Here is a 23654-nt window from a genome sequence, read left to right as displayed (position 1 = left end):
TCCTGTGTGCAAGGCATGATCTGCTTTCATGTATTCTAACCGTTTCGGACTGATAACGGACACGTGAAGTGTTGTGTGTATGCACCGTTACGTTCATTTTATGGTGTCCTGAGGTGTGACTGCTCTTATAGAAGGATTTTTTTTTTTTTATATAAATGAAAACGCATATTAAGATTAAACACAATATCATTATCTAGTTAGCATAAGCTAAGAGGTCAGTCATGTATACAAAAGGATTAAAATGGCCACAATGCAGTGAATTTCCTGTAGTGTGGCTTCATGTCCTGCGGTGTGACGTGCTTATGCAGTGTTACTCAATCCTTACTTGTTTTTAATGCATCATGCAAGGATTTAAAGATACTAGGAGATTTATTTGCCACATTCACACAATTATTACAGTAATACAGTGAAACCATGCAGTGAAATCACAGTTGTCTGCCTGTACAATGCATAGGCGTGTGTGGGTGGGGGTGGGGGTGGGGGTGCGGGTGGGTAGTAGTGTGTGTGTGGGGTGGGAGTTAAAGGAACAATAGTACAAAGAGCATGGGGGATAAGTTTGTGCAGAATATTAATCATTTTATTGTATCTTACAGAAATGTCACACCAAGGATGTCACACCGCAGGGCACATTATCCCAAAAATGGCAAAAAATTAGGTGAAATTCCACGGACCACTAAGAGCTTTATTTTTTTCCTTAAAAAAAAAAACAAAAAACTTTTCCATAATTTTTTTCAGGAATTGGAATAACATTTTTTTTGCGTTACGCCCTTAAACTTAAGCGTCAACCACCCATGTATGAGGGACTGCGCTGACCTTGCGTTGAAAGGTTTTTGCTTTATCAATAGAATACTATACATGTGCAAACCAATGTGAGTGTTCTATATCTATGGCTTAATCCTCCAGTCTCACGGCCCTGCTTAAGGGTTACCCATGAGTACCACTGAATACCATGAATATGCTAGGCTGTTCTCAAAGTCCCTGAAACTCTGTCTGAAAATCAAGCCATAAAGGGACTGAAATCCAGTGAAATCCAGTTCAGTAGGGCTGTAACGATATTGTATCGAACCGAGAAATCGTGATACACAGACTCACGATAATGTATCATGATGCAAGGAGGCAGTATTGTGATAAATCTTTTCAAAGTTGTGTTACCCATCAGTCCAGAAAACAACCATATGATATGAAGTGATAATGATGATGATTTGAAGCTTTGAAGAACTATTACATTTAAACTTTTTGCAAAATTATTAGTATAAGTAACTTATGAATAAAAACTATGATAGTTTTTAGGTAGAATAATTAATTTTATTTTACAATGAAATCGTGGAGTGTATCGAACCGTAGGGCATAAATCGTGATACGAAACGAATCATGAGTCGAGTGTATCGTTACAGCTCTAATGCTCAGTGGATAATGGTCAGATGAAGCTGGTGATAGTCGAGTGGTATTTTTTAGCCATCTTCCTACTCTCATCTGCCTTGTTCTTGTCCTTTGCATTCTTATTCTAGGTGGTCTCTCCCTGCCTGAGGAGCTGAATTAGAAAGAGGAGGTGTGAAGAAGAGGAGGAACGGGCAGGTAGCAGGAAGAAGAGATGAAGGGGACGGGAATCGCAGAGGACAGTCTTCCACCTGAGGAGGCCAGAGGACAGGGGGATGAAGAGGACGAGGAGGAACAGGAAGAGGAAGAGGAGGTCTCCGTTTTCCTACCAATCGCTAGCTATGTCAGAGAAAGTAGAATAGATGAGAAAGCTCACTCTGATTGGTGCCCATTCTAGCGAATAAGCTTGCAGTTCCGCCTAGTTGTATGCAGGCAAGTGAAAAATGGGCTCAATAGGGCTAAATGCTAAAATATATTCTGCTCCAATTTCCAGTTATTAACCTCATCAATAAAAAATATCTTGTTAAGAACTATTTCGAAATGAATATTAATATTTTAGAGCAAAAATTATACAGCAATTATACAAGGAGTTCCATTGAAACCCATTGATTTTTCACTTGTCTCTGGTGGTACTGCAGCTAGTTGGCCATAACGAGCAACTTCCGTCTCTGAACGTTCTCGTGTAGTTCCAGTTTCTCTGGCTAAGTTTATTGAGACACATTGTACCTTTAAAGGATAACTTCAGCCAATTTCAACCTGCAGTTGTAATGCTGCCTCTACCATGGACTGGTCATAGACCGGTCCGAGCCGGGACATAATCGCAACGTTTTCCTGTCAAGGTTTTCTCAATGGATTCTTGTACGTTGGACCATACCGATCAAAATAAGCTTTTGCGCCGTCAAAAAAGTTGTCCGGAATCCAAGATGGCCGCCAGCAATTAAATATGGCCACCAGAATGCCTAAAACCAGTCCTATGTTGGAGGAAATTGTTCAAAGATCACTTTCTTTGGCCTAAGTTGGAGATTTATGGTGACTGAAATAATATTCTGTGGCTTAGAGATCATTATCTCATGTTGCAAATCCAAGATGGCTGCCAAAGTGGTCCCCTATACTAAAAATTGTCATATCTCCCGATCGAAAAGGGCTACAACTATAATTCTGGTGTCTATTCATATGTTTCCATGGTCTGTGAATCAATTTCTGCATGTATTTTGTGAATCTGACCATTTGTTTAATTGTGCAAATCCAAGATGGCCGCCAAATGTGTTCCCCTCAACCACAAACTGTATTATGTCCTGATCTAGAAGGGCCAAAACTATAATTCTGGTGTCTATTCATGTTTCCATGGTCTGTGAATCCATTTCTGCATGTATTTTGTGAATCTCGCCATTTGTTCTATCAGAAAATCCAAAATGGCCAACAATGCAGCCACCTCCACTTCAGGGAAACTGTGAAAGATTGGCTACACAGCAAGAATGAAATATGCATTGTAGTCAAGTGATATACTGTAGATGAGTGAATTCCGATAAAAATAATGCATTTTATTAATATTCTGTGACTCGTAAATCATTAACCAGTACTTTCATCGTCCGAATCCAAGATGACTGCCAGACGTGGCCCTATGAAGTAGGATATCTCCTGTTCTACGAATAGTGTTTGGAATTCTAGTGCGTTTTCAATATATTTTCATGGTCCCTGAATCAATTTCTGTAGGTATTTTGTGAATCCGACTCCTGAAAGAAAATTCTAAATGGCAGACAGCGCCACCACCTCAACTTTGAGGAATGGCCATATGCACGCTATGTAGCAAGTATGATATTTGATTTGTGTGTGTGTGTGTGTGTGTGTGTGTGTGAGCGAGTGAGTGATACTGGTCCGAGTAAGCAGGGACAGGCAATCTGGATTGAGAAAGTGAGAAGATCCTGCCAGAATACCCTGCTTGTGCTGCTGACAAAGGTTATGTCACTAAATAGCTCATCAACCTGACTGAAGGGGTAATGTAATTAAGATCAGCTGGTACTTTGAATTGACTGGAGCAAATAGGGTATGTGATGGGGGGCTTTAGTATTTGAACCCTGGATGTCCATCCTGTAGGTACAGTAAAACAGAGAGAGATTGTGCAAGAGAAAGAGACATGCATTTTCCATTAAAAAAGATGATTGCATAATATGATACGCATCGAGAAGATTGTGCGACACATGACGGAAAAACAGCTAGTGTTGTAGCGACGGTTTTATTCGGCAGGAGGAAGGTTGTTTCAATACATAGTTGATGAAAATGGTTTGAAGCGGTAGGCCTATAGGAAATCCACACAGGCACAGAAGCTATGACTGGACCTGGCTCAAGAGTTCCACCAGTTGATGAGGCTCATGTTTGCTCAAACTCCTGATGACAGTTTATTTTGCACAACTGAAATAATAAACAATAAATTAAAGAATAAAAAACTGATGGAAAAGGACCAGTGACAGACACAGAGAGTGTGCTTGTCCTTGCACTTGCTCTTGTACATGGTGCTGGTCTAGATGTATTCAAACTGATCCATGATTCCTGGCATGTGGTAAATAGGACCAACACCACAGAGTGAAAAAATCCCCCTGTCATGATGCTTGCACAATCATGCTTAACCGTCTTCACTGTGTACTATGGTTTGCAGGATGTCCGACAAACTGTCTATGACCCTTAGACCTCAAAAGAACAATCTAATCTAATCTTATCTAATAATGGTGCAAGTATCATGATGGGGATGTTTTTGTTCTATGTTGGTCCTGTGTACTGCGTACCAGGATCATGGATCAGTTTGAGTACAACAGGATACTGGAAGAAGTAATGTTTCCTTATACTAATGAGGAAAGGCCTTTGAAGTGGATGCCCAACAAGACAATGACCCTAAATACACCAGCAAGCGACCAAAATCATGGTTCCAGACAAACAGCATCCAACTGAGGGGCAGCACATTTCCCGGACCTAAGTCTCATAGAAAACTGTTCACAGCTGTTCATATGGCAAAACCAAGAAATGCGGAGGGATTCTGGAATCTAGTACCTGGGCTGCAGTACCTGTTGACTGTTGTTAGACTTTGGTTGACTCCATGCACCATATATGCAAAGCTGTTTTCAGAAACCATGGTTGAGCAGTAAAATATTAATTTAGGATGCACAGCAAAGTTCAGTTATCAAAAATATATTCTTGTACAGAACATTTTGGAGTTTCCAAAGACAGTGCTGTTTTGAGCATAACTGAAATTTAGAGACTTTGGCTCCAAACATTCAAAGACTTAAAGGAGTAGTCCGGTGTGAAATGGTTTCCGTTGTGTCAATATGTGATGCTGAGCGCTGACGTTTGCCTCATACCTCGCATCCAAAGGTCCCCTGCATTCCGAAATCCGAGTGCTAGTCGGGACCCCGCGAGCTAGGTGAAATGCAGCTTCTGTTGGGAGGTCCTGGCACCTGTGTTAGCCATGGGGCTAAATCTTTACTTTACACCCATTTACGAGGCTCAAAGTTGCAAAAATGTTGATCCCGTAGTGTCGGGTGGTTGTTGACATGTAAATCCAGGCACTGAGAAGTTTGATAGTGCACCGTTGGTTTAACTACAATTACGTTTTTGAAGGCTGCGCCTCGGAGGACTCTGCCGGGCGCCGCCATCTTTTTTTCTAGTCGCGATAAGTCTATCGAAACAATAGGTCATGTGATACATCACGTGGTTATTGGACTGCAGTCGGAGACCGTCTAAAACTGACTTCAGCTTCAGCGACAAAATATTACAGTACTTATAGGTTTTTTTTGTTTTGTTTTTACAATGGGTGTTTTGTCGCTGAAGCTGAAGTCAGTTTTAGACGGTCTCCGACTGCAGTCCAATAACCACGTGATGTATCACATGACCTATTGTTTCGATAGACTTATCGCGACTAGAAAAAAAGATGGCGGCGCCCGGCAGAGTCCTCCGAGGCGCAGCCTTCAAAAACGTAATTGTAGTTAAACCAACGGTGCACTATCAAACTTCTCAGTGCCTGGATTTACATGTCAACAACCACCCGACACTACGGGATCAACATTTTTGCAACTTTGAGCCTCGTAAATGGGTGTAAAGTAAAGATTTAGCCCCATGGCTAACACAGGTGCCAGGACCTCCCAACAGAAGCTGCATTTCACCTAGCTCGCGGGGTCCCGACTAGCACTCGGATTTCGGAATGCAGGGGACCTTTGGATGCGAGGTATGAGGCAAACGTCAGCGCTCAGCATCACATATTGACACAACGTAAACCATTACACACCGGACTACTCCTTTAAGAGAGAAAAAACAACAACAAGTGTGACATATAAAATGTAATCATTCATCTGTACCCTATAGATTACAAATCAAATCAAACCAAAATTGCTGTGTAACAAGTCTTGACAGTTTCCCCACAGCGGAGGCAACATCATTTGTTATGATTTGTTATGCCACAAAATATACAGTCATGCCAAATGATTTGATAGCCACAGAATATTCATAAATTGCCTCTGAATTCATTCATCTATATCCCTAGCCTACAAATAAAATTTCATAATGGCTGTTTATCAAGTCTGAATCCAATCCAAAATGCTGCCATAAATGGATTCATAGACCATGGAAACCTATGAGTAGACCAGAGTATGCTGGTTAATAATTTGATAGCAACAGAATATTTGTAAAATGCATCTATGTTTCTAGACTACAAATGAAATGTCATACTGTGTCAAGTCTTTGACTGTTTCACCACAGCAGAGGTACTGGAATTGTCGGCCATTTTGGATTTTCTAACAGACTTAATGATTCAATTTGCAGCCCACCTGCATAAATACATTTATAGACATTGGAAACATGAATAAGCACCAGAATTATAGTTATGGCCCTTCTAGATCCAAACATAAGACAGTTTGTGGTTGAGGGGAACACATTTGGCGGCCATCTTGGATTTGCAAAATTGAACAAATGGTCAGATTCACAAAATACATGCAGAAATGGATTCACAGACCATGGAAACATATGAATAGACCCCATAATTATGGTTGTAGCCCTTTTCAATCAGGAGATATGACAGTTTAGTATAGGGGACCTCTTTTGGCAGCCATCTTGGATTTGCACAATGAGATAATGATCTCTAAGCCACAGAATATTATTTCAGTCACCATAAATCTCCAACTTAGGCCAAAGAAAAAGATCTTTGAACAATTTCCTCCAACATAGGACTGGTTTTAGGTATTCTGGTGGCCATATTTAATTTCTGGCGGCCATCTTGGATTCCGGACAACTTTTTTGACGGCGCAAAAGCTTATTTTGATCGGTATGGTCCAAAGTACAAGAATCCATTGAGAAATCCTTGACAGGAAAACGTTGCGATTATGTCCCGGCTCGGACCGGTCTATCAGTACTTGAGATTTTTTTTTCTCCAGCCTTTTCCGAGATCGCTACCCTTGACTTGCCAGTACCTGGTGATGCCACATTTTTCGGCTCAGCCCTTTCCGAGATATGAGTAATTGTAACGGGGGCAGCGTTTGTTTACATTTTTTAAAAATGAAACTTAGGCCAACTCCAAATATTTTCCCAAAAGGTACTGCTGTTTGCTAGTTGTCTGCTGATGTTTTATAACCTTTTGGATGTTTTTGGGAATAAATAAAAATGTTTTTTTGAAATGTAAACAAAGAGCTGCCCCCATTACAATGACCAGGATCTCGGAAACGGCTGAAGAAGAAGAAAAACAAATCTCAGGCACTGACAAGTCCAGGGTAGTGTGAGCATTATAACTGCATGTTGAAATTGACCAAACTGTCCCTTTAAAGGGATAATGCTGGTTAAGCAAAAATGTTGCATGGGCTGTTCCAATGCCTCATTTTCCATTTTTGTGAATACAATTTTGTAAATCTGAACCCTTTGACCTTTTCTTGTCATAAGTTTTCATTTTTTACGTGTGTGTAGATGACGGACGAGATGAAGGAACGTTTAGTTGCAGAGAAGGCCGAGTCACAGGAGAGGGTGGCTCAAAGGCAGGCCATGGCCATAGAGGAGCTCATCCACACGGAGAGAACATTCCTCAAACACCTTCAGCTTTGCACAGGAACCATTAGAACTAACCTGGAGAAGATAGAGGTACAGGGGCACACACATATAGAGACACACACATTGAGAGATGGAGAAAACATTCCTCAAATATGTACAGGTGTAGAAAGGAGCTGACCTGCAGATCAGTGACTGAATGATTAAACTTGTGTATTAAAGGAATCAACGACTGATTAATACAACCCCGCACACCGGCGCCGATGTCCACGGATGTTGGGTGGTGATTAGAGACGAGTTATATTTTGTCGGAGCCGCCCATTGACAATCCATGCTCTGTTGGTGTGAAATTGTGTGGGGGGAGTCAGAATTGTGTCTGAAGTGAACGTGCTCTGCAGTGCTGTCGGAAGCAGTGTGCGGAGGCCCTAAGATCTCTGTGTTCAAAACCGCTCAAAGTCCATATGACATCATAATGAGAACTCAAATTGTTGGTAAAATTCTAATCACATTATGTCTAAAAGATGTGACGCCAGTCTTTTGCGTTCCTATGATTTGTTTTAGTAGCAAAGGTTAAAATATTAAAATAGACTCACAACATACTTAAATACTTTGTTTTCTTAAACCTAGCATAAGGTAAGATGCCATTTAATTTGAACTGAAGCCATACTGTGGCCTACATGTAGGCCTATATTGAGAAATCTGTAATGCCATTGTAAAGATGACTGAAATGCTCTCACAATATGCACAATGCCTTGTAAAAATATAGAATTAGGTGATCTTATGGGGTTCTTCATACATATGGAATGGTCCTGTCCTTTACAAATAAAATACGTGTATCTGTTATGGATAGAGGATGGAGAACCTGCTACCTAGGGCATCTTGCACTGACACTATCCCAGGGATCCAGACTAACTTTTTGCACTGGTTGCACTGGTGCGCCTAAAAAAAAGTTTAGGTGCACCAGCACAAAATTTAGGTGCACCCAAATGTTTTCACCACACCATACACACACACACCTCAGCTTTAAGAAATAATAATTAAAAATAATAACAATAGCTATAATAATAATAATAATAATAAGTATTATTATTATTATTATTTTAAAAGACCTGGAGCCTTCCATGTGCTATAGGCTAGTCTTCTAAATGTGCTCCTTATAAAAGACATGACAGTAGGCTACCTAACTAATACATCTTGGCTACAAGCAGGGCTCTGAATTAACACCAGCCAGTCAACCGGCCAAATGCTGGTGAAATTTCAGTTTGGCTGGTAGAAAAGACCAAATTAGTAGCCTTTTAGTCAGTATCTGTTTGACGAGTAAGATCAACATACCAGCCTTTTCTGCAATAAGGCTACGCACACGGCACAAGCACAGATTGGTGACATTGTTTGGCGATGTATGGATGCCGTTAACATTGGAAATCTGAATTACACCTAAAGAAGCATGCATGTCAACATGCATTGTGACTACAGAAGCAGATCATGATACTCTCCATAGGATTTCATTCAAAACTCACACCCATCTAATTTAGCCAAGTGCAGACTCAAAATGTACAATTTCAATGTACTGAAAGGTTGAAACACACACCGATGACCTCCCTTTTAATCCCTTTTCATTTCGAAATGAAAAAATGAATGTAGTTGCTGCCAAAGGTGGTTCTACAATGTATAAAGCAAAGGCTGTGAATACTTTTGTAAAAATGTTTTTTTTTTTTTTTTTAAATAAATGTTCAAAACTGTCAAGACAACTTGTTTTTCACATGGTCATAATGGAATAATTTGTGTAGGATTTTGACAACAGAGATTCATTTGTAGCATTTGGAATAAGGCTGTAAGATAATAAAATGTGAAAAAAGTGAAGCGCTGTGAATACTTTCCGGATTGACTGTATGTGATGTTGCTCCTCAAAGGGTTTCTGTGTGTCCACAGCCTCCGCTGCCGAACCTCTGTGGAATGTTCCAGCACATTGAGGAGGTGATGGATGTGTCGTCACGTCTGCTACGACTCCTGGAGCAGCCCAAGACCCAACCCTCGGACCCCAGCTTCCTCCAGCACCTCTGTAAGTACAGTAAAGGGGGCATGCACTAGCCCAGACCTGCGAACACATCAAATTCTTAACGAGATGGGGGAACTAGAGATGGGGGAACTAGAGATGCGCGGTTGACGCATTATTTTATCCGCAACCTTTTCTCAGAATCTCTATGCACTCGCTATCCATTTGCATTAACGTTTTTTCTCCTATTTTGAAAACTGAACCCGCCCGCCATCCGCTGATTCGATTTTAGTATTTAAGACTATTATAGGCCTATACTATCGTCTTTTCAAGCAGTGTAGGTCATTTACATCTTGCCAGCCTATGTTAAAAAAATCTCTAACTTATAGTGATTTCAAACTTGCCTCCACCCATCGCACAATGTATATATGCTTTAATTGTAGCCTAAATTGTAACCGTTTAAATTCCTCCTCTCCAAGCAGCACAATCGAAACTATAGGCTATCCAGCTTGCAAGTTTGGCTGGTATTCAACTATATGAGCCAAGTGACATTAAAAATGCTTGCGAAGAGTACTAAGAGTTCCGTCACGTATGTGTGTGAGCGAGAGAGAGAGATAGAGATAGAGAGAGAGAGAGACGCTTCCCGAAAGCGCTTTGCAGAAAGGGCAAGGCGATGTCTCCAAATATATTAGACAAGATGCAGCTTATTTTGGTTAAGTTAGAGATCAGGAAAGTATTTCGCCTAATGGCAAAGCCGACTTGATTGATTCATACTGCTCTGAGTAGACCCTGAAGTCCATATTTTAATGTATTAACGCGCGCAAGATCACGTAACTGTAGTCACACCGATAGGTGCTATTTTGAGAGGAAAACTATAGCACTTGGGGAAACGGTAAAGTCACTTTTAGCCATGCATACCCGCCTATGATGAATCAGTTTTATTTTGAAAAACCACCCTTCACAGCATGCAGGGTGCAGGCATTTTAAAAAGCAAACTATGCCATTTCTGACTGACCAAGATGAAATCGCATGGACGGAACTCCACGTTTACAGTATGAGATGACATCGCATTTATTTCCCATCACATATTATCACAGTACAGTTAGACATTGTTCTTATGAAGCTGGCGGGAGACATGCATCCACACTGCCCCAGGTAAAGGATAATGTGCCATGATTTTGCGCACACCTTGTGAGCTCCGACAGATGCTTAGGCTATTAATTTGAAAATTAATAACAGCCTACTTATAGGATGCAATAGCCTAGGCCTAGGCTATATCACAGGAGACTATTGGGCTTGCCTGTCCAGAGAGCAGAATCGCTGGCAGCTTGGATTGAAATAGCCTTGCGCCCAGACATCCCCAAATTATTCGTGGAAAAAAACGCCCGTGATGTTCCCTCATGTTGCGCTGCGCTGATGTTACTTATGTGCAGAACAGGCCAGCGTTTCAATGTTGATGCTTGTTTTGATATTTGACCAAAACGATATTGAATACTTCAGAGTGAGAAAATTTGTTCGACTGACGGTAAGATATTGGCCTAACTGCTGCGCTATACATTGGCAGATTAGCAGCTAATTAAATTAGTTTTCTTTTTATGTCAGATCATTTCACTAGGGATAATAACGATAAAGGTATGCACATTACATGTGCTCGGATTCAGAGCACACCCGTTGCATGACACCTTCACAAAGTCGTAGGAATGCTGTCCCCCAAACAATGGTGCATTCACCTATTTTATGTCCACAATGCAACCCCAGTTTTCAGCAAGCTTTGTGAACAGGTGTGTTGTTGTCGCGTCCAGGGCTGGGCTGGGAGAACAAAACGGCCCCTGGCATTTTTTGGCTCAGACCGGCCCCACACACCGGCAATTAGAGGAGCACTGCCATTAAATTGTCTTATGTCTTCTAACGTTGTGGCCTAGTGGAAAAGGTGCACAATTATTAACCTTATCTGCACTCTTCAGTCCAATCAGCTTCTTGGACACACACACAGAGAGGGGGACACATACCTATCCGAATGTTAGGCACATAGACCTTCGCTATTTGGTTTGGAGCGTCTTGTGTCAGATGGTGGTTTAAAACGGTTTGCAATGTACTGTCTGGGCGGCAAAAGTTGTTCACTTCTGTCTCAACAGTCTGGCTTGACTAAACAAGAACAGAGGTATACATTATTAATTACAAATAATACAATACTAAACTAAATGTCCAAATTGATATTTATTGGTAGTCAGGTGTAAAGAAATCCTGCACACTGTCCATTCCACCAACAAACTTTTTCTTGAAGAAGGTCGGATGACCGAAACGTTGTATTTAAGTTTGTTGATGGAATGGACAGTGTGCAGGATTTCTTTACACTTGAATGTCAAACCCACTGGGATAATATCCTACGCACCTGCCCAACCACTGAAAAGAGAGTAGAGTAGAGTATCATTTATTGATTGCAGGGGGAGGTGTGCAAAAGCGTCTTCTTGATTGTTATTGGTAGTAACAATAATATGCTTAGTGGCTACTCACTGGCTACTCTACAGAATCATCAAACAGCACCATTCCACCACAAGGACAGCAATTAGCACATGGCATAGATAGAAATTAGCAGAATTTATAGGAGGATTGAAATGAATCAATCAATCTCAGATATAGTTAACCATTAAAGTTTACCATTAATCTCCATTCAGCCTATCAAAACAAACATATTTATCACCACATGGACTATAGAGCACAGGCATATAATTACAAATCTTCATTGGTAGACATTCAACTTGGAAAAGTAAAGCAAAACAAATGAAATGCAGTGCATTTTCTCTGAGATTTTGTCTTCTTCAGGATATAAAAGCACACCTCTGTTTCTCATTGTTGTCGTAATGTAGGCCTACATGGCATCTGAATATCATGCATACTAAAGATGCACGATATATATCGGTCCCCTAAAATATCGGCCGATATGGGCTTTTTTTATATCGGCCTGATATAACATTTTTCATATAAAATATCCAATAATTTAATGAAAACGCGGGAACTGCGTTCAAGCCGAGTAGCGTCTTCTACTTTAATATTTTCATTCAGGCCGGGTAGGCGAAACAAGCCTGTGACAGAGATTCTAGGAGCAACGTATTATCAAAGATTCTTTTAATTCATAATAGACGTCTCTGGTATTATCTTATCCAGTCTCTCTGCCTGTGTGTTGCTGTGACTCGGCGTCTCACATGACCGCCAGCCAGGCAATGGCTTTTTTTAAAAATGTTTGAATGGACTATGAGTTAAACATGAACTGAGATCGCCAAAACTGCCTACTTTAAACCTTTACTTTTAACCTTGTGGATTTACTAAGGCCCTTGGACTGCTTTTAAGCATCTAAACATGTGAGTTTTCCAAACGCGAGAGGGTGAGTGCAGGCACCAAACTCGCAACATGTTTGTTATTATTACCTTCAACAGAAGGTTATGTTTTGAACGCCGTGTATTTATTTATTTATTTGTGAATATGTTTGTTTGTACTTCGTATTACTCAGTCAGAACTTGTTTGCATTTTTGTAGTAATGGCTTTCTCCTGGCAACCCCCAACAGCCCATCTTTCCTCAAGTGCCTCTTTGCTGTACAGTTTAAAACATTTTTTCATGTTGTCCTATATTTCACTTGAAGTTATTTTTTGGTTGTCCTATGCCTCCTGAACAATTTCTCTTGCAATGATCATTGCAATGCAATGATTCCCTTGCCCAATGGCTTGATTCCAACCAAACCCCCTCATATTGCATTTCTGAATTGAAATTTCAACAGTGCCAACATGACAATATTTCAACACAGAAAGCCGAATCAACCCGTCATTAGCTTCAGAAAGAATAAAATGAAGGTTTTTGAGCGACCATCTCACTCTCCTGATCTCAACATCATTGAGCCACTCAGGGGAAACCTCAAATGTGAGGTTCCAGCAAGACACCCAAAGATATTATAGGAAACAACCATTCTGCCAGGAAGAATGTGCTGTTTTGTCATCTGAGAAAATTAAGAGCCTTATCCACAACTACCACAAACAATTTAGAGTGGTCCTTGATGTTAAACAGGACCATATTCAGCATCAGAAACTAGGGTATGTAAACTTTTGAACAGGGTCATTTGGGTTGTGATCATGCTTTTGAAAGAGTAAACACAGAAGATTGCTAATAAATGTCTTAAGCCAGTCACTAGCAATGAGTGAAAAAAAAAAGGTTTTGTGCAATCCTTCATATTTTGTGAGAAATCGCAGAGAAAGCATATATTCTGCTGGGGTATGTAAACATATGAGCACCACTGTATGTCCTGCCTTCTCTCACTGTCAAAGACTCCCACCTTCTCTCTTATCTGTCGCTATTATATTTAAGGTGTTTCAGCGACTAGAAACTAATTGACTGTCTGTTGGCATTGACAGCAATTACATCTTTCAAAACAATAACGTTGACATGACGAACACTATCTTAAATGCTGACGAGGTTGCCGATGTCGCGAAATCATAGCCTACCATGCAGCCTACAATGCACTCGCAGCGCCATGTAGAAACTAAAACGTTGCGTGAGGAATGTAATATCTCGCGGTCCGCTTTTTGATCAGGGCTTTAGTAAGTCTGCGTGGCGTTATTGACAGCTGATAGGCGGCCAGCATAACAGTAGACTACCTTTTCATGCTGACCGTACAATAGACTAACCTTGCAAGCTGCAAAGGCGAGACACATGCTGCTCGAGAGTTGCGCAAGGAGGACTGTAGAACTGTGTACTATAACGAAAATGTCCATTCAGAAGTTGACGTCCTTCTGTGGGCTATGCCTGTTTTGTTTCGCATACTTTTCTAGACATTCTTCTTCTCTGTCAGTAGTCACTGGAAGCAGCAACAAGCGCGCTGACGCTTTCGAAATAAAAGCCACGAACGACGGTCATAAAAGGCAAAAAACAAAGAAAAAAAAACCTGCAGCGTTATAGCGTCAACAAAATTGTCGGGCGATATTGACCTCAATAGTTAACGCACCGTTAACGCACCGTTAACGCACCATTAACGCGTTAACGTTGCCCAGCCCTAATATATATATATATATATTAGGGCTGGGCAACGTTAACGCGTTAACGGGTCTAAAGCTCCCCTAAAATAGGGATAACGACGGCAATGCTTACATGTCACCCCGCAGGACGCAATTTGTGTTACGAAATTGAACTTGAAGTTAATATTACTGTATTGAGTTTTTTTCACATTCATATTTTTTGATATAAGGTTAATATTTATGCAATCATGCCAAATGCTTTATAAATGATTCAAAATGTTGTTGGTTTATTTTATAGCTGTAAATATTCCAGGTTATATTAATGTTACAGTCACACCACAGGACATTTGACATATGAACCTTTCCATAAATCTGAACAAAATTGTTTCTTCTCATCTAAGGCTAATATGAAACATGATGTACCACATCTTCTTTCAATTTGTTTTCAAAAGGAAAAATATCAATTTTGTAGGTTTGTAACTAATGTTACGTAAAAACAGGGCGTCATGTCAACCACCCAACATGTCATGGGTAACATATTATGTAATTTCTCAAAATATAAATGGCTGAAAGGCCTATAGTTTCTCCATGCGCCATCATCATACTGTACTCATTATTCACGTTAATTTGCACCTGCACCCCCCATAGTTTCCAAAAATCACTGGTGAGGGCGGGGTGTACTCACTTCTGAGACATACTGTAGAGCTCTTGGAATATAGAGAAAGCACTTCTGTGGGCCCATCACAGAATTTTTGTAAAATCCACATGCATGTAAATGAGAAGAACTGAAGTGTATGAGATGCTAGTGACATGTGTCGAAGAAATGCAAAAGGTGCGGTTAGTGAATAAGAGACTTGTGGAGCACAGACATTTTTGGTTAATCAGATAACAGTGAAGACGAGACGTTTGTCATCTCAGGAATGTACCAGCAGTTCTGCTAAATCATGAGTGTTATGACTATGCCTTGGTATGACTATATCTTTACAAGAAGTATGGAGTCAGGACTGCAGATAGGAATGTGTGTGTGTGTGTGTGTGTGTGTGTGTGTGTGTGTGTGTGTGTGTGTGTGTGTGTGTGTGTGTGTGTGTGTGTGTGTGTGTGTGTGTGTGCGTGCGTGCGTGCGTGCGTTCGTGCGTGCGTGCGTGCGTGCGTGTGTGGATTGTGTAGGTATGGGTGTTTGCGTGTGAATGTGAGTGAGGTGGTAGAGAAATGGATGTGGATAGAACAAGTTTATCTAATGAATACAGCGTTTCCCGCAGAATTTTTGTTAGTCAAGGTGGTGGGGCGTTAAAAGTTTATTTTTTATTTTTGGTTAAAGGGACACTGTGCAGGAAATGGTGAAAAAAGGTACTGCAACTGTGCTGCTCATTGAAACTGGGCTGCCTCTTGCCAAATTTGATCTTTGCATGAACGTTTATTAAGTAATAAACAAATATTTTCTAATGTGGTCCAAGTACAGTCATTTTTGCAGCTAAAAATGGCTATTTTTGGAAATTCAAAATGGCGGACCATGGAGAAGATCCCCCTTTTCATGTATGAAAAGGGCAATTTTTCCAGTCAAAGTGAATACTTAGAATTTGATGGTGGTGGTAAGTATTCATGAAAAAGGTAACATTAGTGAATGGGCAGCATGAATTCTGGAAATAAACAACTAAAAATCTCACACAGTGTCCCTTTAAGCAACTTTTGAAATTACATTCACATGATGAAATCTTTATCTTTTTTCTGCTCATTACTCACTGGCAAGTCGTCTTGTGAAATGTAGACAATTGAATATTGAGGTTGTTGGGCTATATGTTAGCCGTAGTAACTGCCTCTGTCTAGCCAAAGTGCATTTGCAAACCAGGAAGCAGATAAATGAATAGCCAGACGTCTTGTCATCCAAAAACTACTTTTGGGGAGATGTTTATCATGACTTTACAGTGTGCACACTCTTCCTCTCTTTAAGTGAAATCTAATGAAAGTACCATGCTCATTGCCTGCATGTTGCTTCGCAATATTAACATTGGTTGCGCTGACACACCCCCCCCCCCCTTTTTCTGGCAGCGTGCGTCCGTCAATGGGAAATGAGCTGTCCCTGTCTAAACTACTTCTGATCCCTTGTGATTTTCATGCTCTTTTGCCATAGTTATTAAAAGCGGTGCAGATTTTAACGTAATAGTAATAGAACGTAATAATAGAACGTAATAATCGAGGATCACGAACGAAGCAACCTAAAAGCCATGGAAACGCACACTGTTTAACACTCAATTGCTATTTCATTCAGTCACGACGAACAAATATAGCAAGATATACCGTAGTAAACCCATGTGTGAAAACCGATGTGCTATGAAAAAGAATTAATTTAATGCTTGCGAACTGATTAGTCTGCATTATGAAGACTTTTTTTGCATGGTGCGTGTTTATATTTCTCCCGTCTAAATGGCTTCTCACAGAGGCTTAGAGCTTCCTATGGCCTCATGGAAATAGTGACATAATAGCCAGGCCTATTGTCGATAATTGGGTCGATAATTCCATCAGCACAAAAAAAACACTCCTTGACAACTCATTCCTTGGGCAAGGACTGTAAAAATTGGCAGTGTGTGTGTGGGGGGGGATAGATGTTTGCACATGACAGTAAATATAGAGAGGGCAACATGTCACAGTTGGAAATAGACTCTGCACACTTAGAACCACGTCGGAGGCTATTCTAAAATCGCCCCTGTTAGAACTGAAGATGGGTGGGTAAGGGCGGGTTAAATGCACACAAAAAAAACCAAAGCCACGCCTCGGTGGGACGAAGTTCCGTTCTAACCGGGCTAGTGAGTAAGAGCCTATAGATGTACTTGTGGGCCTTGTTGTTTTCGACATACTGTGCATTTGAATAGTTTTGTTCCAAAATGACTAAATACAGCTCCAGGCCTTTTTATTAGAATACCATGAAAAAGTTGATTTATTTCCATAATTCCATCAATAATGTTAAACTGTCATGGATTGTAGATTAATGGCCCAGTTTTTTAACTATTCCAATCATTATTTTTTTTCTTTTTATATACGTTGGCCTTCCAGCTCAAAAAACCCATGAATTGTGGAATTCGCATTATTAGAATATTGTTATAAAATCACATTTTTCTTCATCAAAATTTGGGTCACATTAAATCAGTTGAAATTTGGTACTTTCTACATAACATGCAATGGTCAATACTTGGTTAGGACATTCTCTGTCTTCATAATGGCCATGATGCGTTTAACATTGAAGTCAATGGCAAAAACAGTGCATGGGAGTTATGGAAGCCCAGATATCCTTGATGCTTTGCTGTCAGCTGTTCTTGTTTGTTGACCTGGTGCCCCACACTTTCCTCTTCAATATACCCGAAGATTTCCATGCCACGTTTTGGTGTTAACTCACCAGTTTAATTCTAACTCAACAGAAATTAAACCCCATTCATTTTCAATGGGGTTTCATTTCTGGTTATTTAGAATTAAACTGGTGAGTTAGCGCCAAAACGTGGCATGGAAATCTACAGGGCATATTGAGGAGTGAAGTGTGGGGTACCAGGTCAACAAACAAGAACAGCTGACAGCAAAGCATCAAGGATATCTGGGCTTCCATAACTCCTATGCACTGTTTTTGCCATTGACTTCAATGTTAAACGCATCATGGCCATTATGAAGACAGAGAATGTCCTAACCAAGTATTGACCATTGCATGTTATGTAGAAAGAACCAAATTTCAACTGATTTAATGTGACCCGAATTTTGATGAAGACAAATGAGATTTTATAACAATATTCTAATAATGCGAATTCCCCAATTCATGGTTTTTTTGAGCTGGAAGGCCAACGTATATAAAAAGAAAAAAAATAATGATTGGAATAGTTAAAAAACTGGGCCATGAATCTACAATCCATGACAGTTTAACATTATTGATGGAATTATGGAAATAAATCAACTTTTTCATGGTATTCTAATAAAAAGGCCTGGAGCTGTATATCCATATTGGAACATTTTGGGATTTTTTTTATTTTTGTATTGGCATTGCATTGCATTGCAAAATGCGTTTTATACAGGTTTAAAAAGTATTCACACAGACGAAAGGACATCTGAGCAGTCATTTCCAATAATAAAATGCAGAAGGGGCATCCCGCCGAATTGGTGCATATTCCCAAATCCACATGTCCCAGAGTTAAATGGCCATAAAATCATTACAGTAATAATTACATGCATAATTTTAAAGCACAACATTGGCATATCTTTTGTCACCAACCTGATTTTAATGGTAATATGTTGTTATTTTCTCATTTTAAATTATTTTGTGGACAAAACTGGGATTTTGGCCTGTCCCTCACAGTAAAAGTTGTCTTTCAAGGTGTCTTTTCTTTGTGAATTATAGGGGAAATCACATTATTTTCACATTTTGATGTTGCTCTAGGAGTAATTTCGTAGTTAAGCAATGTTTTCAACATGCATAAGTGTAATATCTATAATTTTTTCATAATTTTTCAGATAACTTTTATTGTGAGGGACAGGGAATATTTACTGATTCGGCGTAATGACCCATAAGTCAAAAATGGCGGAAGTCATTTTGAGACGAAGCTCTACATTTGCACAGTGAGCCATTTACTCTCTGATGTGTGTTCCTGTGTGCATGGTGACAGGTGACTCCTTCCTGAGCCTGTCTCAGGACATAGAGATGGCTTATAAGGAGTACCTGGCCGACTACAGCAACGTGACAGCCCTGGAAAACAGCTACAAGCAGAAGGAGGCTCAGTGGGCAGAGATGGTCACAGTGGTCAAGACCTCGGCGTACGTATGTTCACTTGCTCAACACCAGCTACGTTTGCACTATTAAAATGTCATTTTTGCAACTGTCATATAAGCTACATAGTCCATGGGCCAGGACCCAAACTTCACATGTTGGTATCACCTGAGGTTTCAAACGTTGCAATGTTTTTTTGTAATCCTCCATGTCTGAGGGACAGTATTTGTCGGTAGCTTTCTTATACTGTAGTTGTATTTAATATTTTAATAATGATGCCCAGTACATTTTGCAATACATGCTTATGTGTAAGTATAGGTGTATGTATGTGTCAGGGATGATGGCATGTGTCTTTATTGATGTTATTTCACATGTAGACACCATAGGGATTTAGAAAATATTTACAGAGCAGAGGAAGGGTAAAACTCAATTAGGAAAGGTGAAAGAGAGAACTATAATCATCCAGAAATGGTACAGTACAAATACAAGATAAATACAAAGCCTTTTAATATCATTATACAAAGTATAATGAGATTTTAATCCTCCCTACGAGGCACACAGAGGCTGTCCTTCATTCTATTGGTTCTGGCTGAAACTGTGTGAGCAGATGGAAGCCAGGATGTGAGTGGTCTTTAGCCCATTGATGCTGGATGTTGCATTGCGCAACATTAACCCTGGCGCCTGGAGCTGCATGACGCAGCATTCAGGCTCATAAGTTTTGAGATATTTTTATAAAAAATGTTGGCATGTTAGAGTTTAATTAACACATTGTAATGCAAGATGAGTGTCTTGGCGTCCAAATGCAACTTAGCCTCTGAAGCACATAAAAATATGAGGCGAGACGTTTAGGTTTTTATGAGCAGAAAGTACCATCTCCCAAAAATGGCTTAGGCATTTAGAACCCATCTCTGCAGGTGCTTCAGGCATCAATGGGTTCATGATACTCTTGGCTCTGTTTAGGCAGTGGTAGTTGTAAATGGAGGTTATGGGAGGCAGGGGGCAGCCTATGATTTTTTGTGCTGCGTTGGTGGTCACCCTCAGCAGTCTCATCCTATCAACCTCAGTGCAGCTTGAGTGCCACACTGACACTGCATAGGTCAGCAGGCTCTCTACGGGGGAACGGTAAAAGGTCACCAGCAAATGTATGTCTAGTTGTTCTTTCTTTAGCACCCTCAGGAAGTGCAATCGTTGCTGGGCCTTTTCACCAAAACTGAGGTATTGATTGACCTGGATAGATCAGGAGTGATATGTGCTCATAGAAATTTAAATCAATCCACTCGCTCCACACATTCTTATACAGGGGGGCAGGAGCATCTCTGTTTTGCCAAGTTGTTGGATGCACGCCACTCCTCAAGTTTCAAGACCTCATTTAGAGGTGGGCGATATGACGATATAAATCGTGAATCGTGATATTGAGTACAAGATCGTCTCGAATCTGCCAAAGTGAAGAAATCGTATAGATCGTTTTGCAGTGAGGATGTTAACTTTCAGTATCAAAGTGATGTTTACTTACTTGTGTTGTTGTCTTCACTTTTATTATTTACATTACATTACATACAGGAGCAGATGGATGGTGGTGGGAGTCCGAGATGTTTTAACTTTGGGATTAGGATGCCTGGAATGATGGTGTTGAAAGCTGAGCTATAGCCAATGAAAGGCATCCTGACATAGCTCCCCTGTCTCCCTAGGTGACTCAGCGCAGTGCGGAGGGCAGTGACTATCGCATCCTCTGCTTTGGTCGGTATGCAGACTGATGAGGGTCCAGGGTCAGGGGGAGATAGGCTTTGATATCAATACCAATTTCTCAAAGCACTTGGTGAAGACTGGAGTTGGTGCAACGGGGCGAAAGTCATTGAGGGTGGTTGTAGGTGACTTTTTTTAAGGTGGCTTTAAATTGGCTGCTTTCTGCCATGTGACCCCTGTTAGGCCAGAGGTGAATGCGTCCAACCTCACCTTCTTCCTGGTGATGCCGGTGCAGCGTATCGCGCGCTACCCGCTGCTGCTGCAGACCATCCAGAAGCACACGGAGCCATCGCACGCCGCGTACCAGTCGCTTACTCAGGCCGCACACACCGCCGTGCAGCTCAACTGCCGCATCAACGAGTACAAGCGCTTCCGGGAAGTGGGTGAGTGGGTGAGTGTGCGTGCGTGTGTGCGTGTGTGTGTGCGCGTGTGTGTGTGCGTGAGTGTGTGCGTGAGTGTGTGGCGATTTTTGGAAATCTGAGGCCCTAAGTAAAGAACCCCCAATAATCGATGATGTATAAATGCAGGAAAATGAAAACCATAATACGATGACTAGGCCCCTGATTGGATGGGGCCCTGGGTAATTGCCCGACCTTGCTTAATGCAGAAACCGCCTATGTGTGTGCGGCACTGTGTGTGTTTGTGTGACAGCCATGCTGTGATGTGTTCACCTCATTGATGAATCTTAACTAAAGTGTGTGTCTCTACATCTTTGTGTGTGTTGGGGGTTCCAGCGGACAAGTACAAACGCACAGAGAATCTGACCATCCGTGACAAAATCAACCGTCTGAGCGGGCACAGCATTGCCAAGAAGACGGCACGCCTCAGCCAGTTCCTGAAGCACGAGACCGGCATGGTGCCACAGGTCAGTCCCCTCATTGGCCCTCACGAGTAGGTCTTGCAACTCTGCTTTTCATTGAAACTGTGTTGTCCACTGCCAAATTTAATCTTTTCATGAATATTTACTAGATAGTGAACTAATACTTACTAGTGTGACCAATGTACAGTAAGTTTTGTTTAGTTTAGTTTATTTAGTTTCGTTCAGCCGGGACTATGCACAAAATACATTGTTTACAAAAGTAAAAAGATGGCTTGTGCCAGATTATACAGTAACTGTATAGCTAATTTCCATAAGAACAGTCATAAGCCAGTAGGTGCCCCTCAACCACCCCCCCACCCACCACACACACACACACACACACACACACACACACACACACACACACACACACACACACACACACACACACACACACACACACACACACACACCCTGAATGAGAGGGCTGATGAGCAAACGCAGTTTGGCCGTTTGGGAGACTACAATCACTCCTAGTGGTTCTTGACGTCCTACTCATCTGTTCAGAGCAGGGTTGAACAAATGTTCTTAGAGGTGGGGTGCTGCATTGTGAATGATTTTATGAATTAGCCGCAGATCAGAAAATCGTATGATGTATTCGAGGCTGAACATGTTATACTTGCCCAGTATGGGACAGTGGTGGTACTGAAAAGATCATCTGTCTAAGACCTTCAGTGCCTGCTTGTATAGTGAATCAATGGATCTTAAAGGGACACTCCGCCCATTTGCATTAGGCTTTCCATTGCTAGACACCCAGTCATACTTTTGAATGGTGGTGCAACACTCTCTCAATTCCCCCTGAGACAGGAGAAATCTGTATTCTCTGCTTAACACTAACACTGCCTTGTGTGTGTTTGTCTCTGTGCTAAATGTGTCTGGTGTGTGTGTGTGTTTCAGACAAAGGACGAGGAGTTTGACACCCTGGTGGCATTCTTCTTTGTTTTGGAAAAAGGTGTGACGGAGCTACAAGAGAACCTGTCTGCCTACCTGAGCCACCTACAGGTGTGGTGTTTATTGGAGCTCCCGTTTCACATGTTTACTGCTTTGTTGTGGTATTTTAGCATATTTCCTCTTAATCTGATGTATTTATCCAGAACATTTTATTTTGCCAAAAAATATCTAATGGCAAATTAAACTTTTGGGTGTTTTTTTTTCTAAGTAATTCTGTTTTCACCATGAAACAAACAAAAAAAATAGCCAAGGTTACCAAAGGCAAGGCAAGGCTGTGGCAATTGTATTTGTATAGCGCATTTCATGCATGAATGCAATTCAATGTGCTGTACAGTAAAGTAAGATAAAAATGATGTAAAATAAAGTAACATGAAATAAAATAAGAAAAATAAAAACATAAGGCATGGCAGGTGAAAATAGAGTAAAAAGTAAAGATAAAAGCAAGAAATAAAGAAAAAAATACATAAAAACATCAAAAACATTTTGATCTCTAAGAGAAGGCATTAGAAAAAAAGCTTTGTCTTTATTCTGGTCTTGAAACTTAACGGTAGGGGCGTTTTTTACTTCCCCGGGATGCTGATTCCAAAGCTTTGAAGCATAGTAGCTAAAGGCTGCCTCCCCACACTTTGGTTTGACTGTAGGTAAAACCAGCAAGTTTTCCTTCATAGACCTTAAATGCCTAGTTGGTGTGTACAGCTGAATCATGTATGTAGCTGGGTCCCAACCCAAGTAGTAATGCCTTAAAGTCGATTCTATAGCTTACTGGGAGCCAATGCAGGGGCCTTAAAACCGGTGTGATGTACTCAAATCTTTTTGTTCTTGTAAAAACCCTTGCAGCTGCATTTTAGATACGTTGAAGCAGTTTGATAGTCTTCTTGGGAATAATACTAATAATAATACGTTTTATTTATATAGCGCTTTTCATGGCACTCAAAAACGCGAAGCTGGACACCGCGAGACAGCACGGTGTAGGCCTA

At 40.8% G+C, this 23654-nt stretch overlaps 1 protein-coding gene across 6 annotated transcripts in view; it reads left to right on the top strand.

Moving 5' to 3' along the window:
• arhgef37 (Rho guanine nucleotide exchange factor (GEF) 37) overlaps positions 1-23654 on the top strand; it is an 89433-nt gene that overhangs the window by 6299 nt on the left and 59480 nt on the right. For all 6 annotated transcript variants that reach the window (XM_063188726.1, XM_063188724.1, XM_063188729.1 and 3 more), the window contains exons 2-8: positions 1509-1690; positions 7315-7485; positions 9322-9451; positions 19024-19171; positions 21051-21250; positions 21602-21732; positions 22624-22728. In XM_063188726.1, the coding sequence (XP_063044796.1) occupies positions 1592-1690; positions 7315-7485; positions 9322-9451; positions 19024-19171; positions 21051-21250; positions 21602-21732; positions 22624-22728 (984 nt within the window). In that variant the 5' untranslated portion in view covers positions 1509-1591. The remainder of the gene's footprint in view (positions 1-1508; positions 1691-7314; positions 7486-9321; positions 9452-19023; positions 19172-21050; positions 21251-21601; positions 21733-22623; positions 22729-23654) is intronic.

The sequence above is a fragment of the Engraulis encrasicolus genome, chromosome 22 (genome assembly GCF_034702125.1).
Source record: "Engraulis encrasicolus isolate BLACKSEA-1 chromosome 22, IST_EnEncr_1.0, whole genome shotgun sequence".
Taxonomy (NCBI): Eukaryota; Metazoa; Chordata; class Actinopteri; order Clupeiformes; family Engraulidae; genus Engraulis; species Engraulis encrasicolus.
Note: the sequence above shows the minus strand (reverse complement) of the source record. Positions and strands in the feature narration are given on the sequence as shown.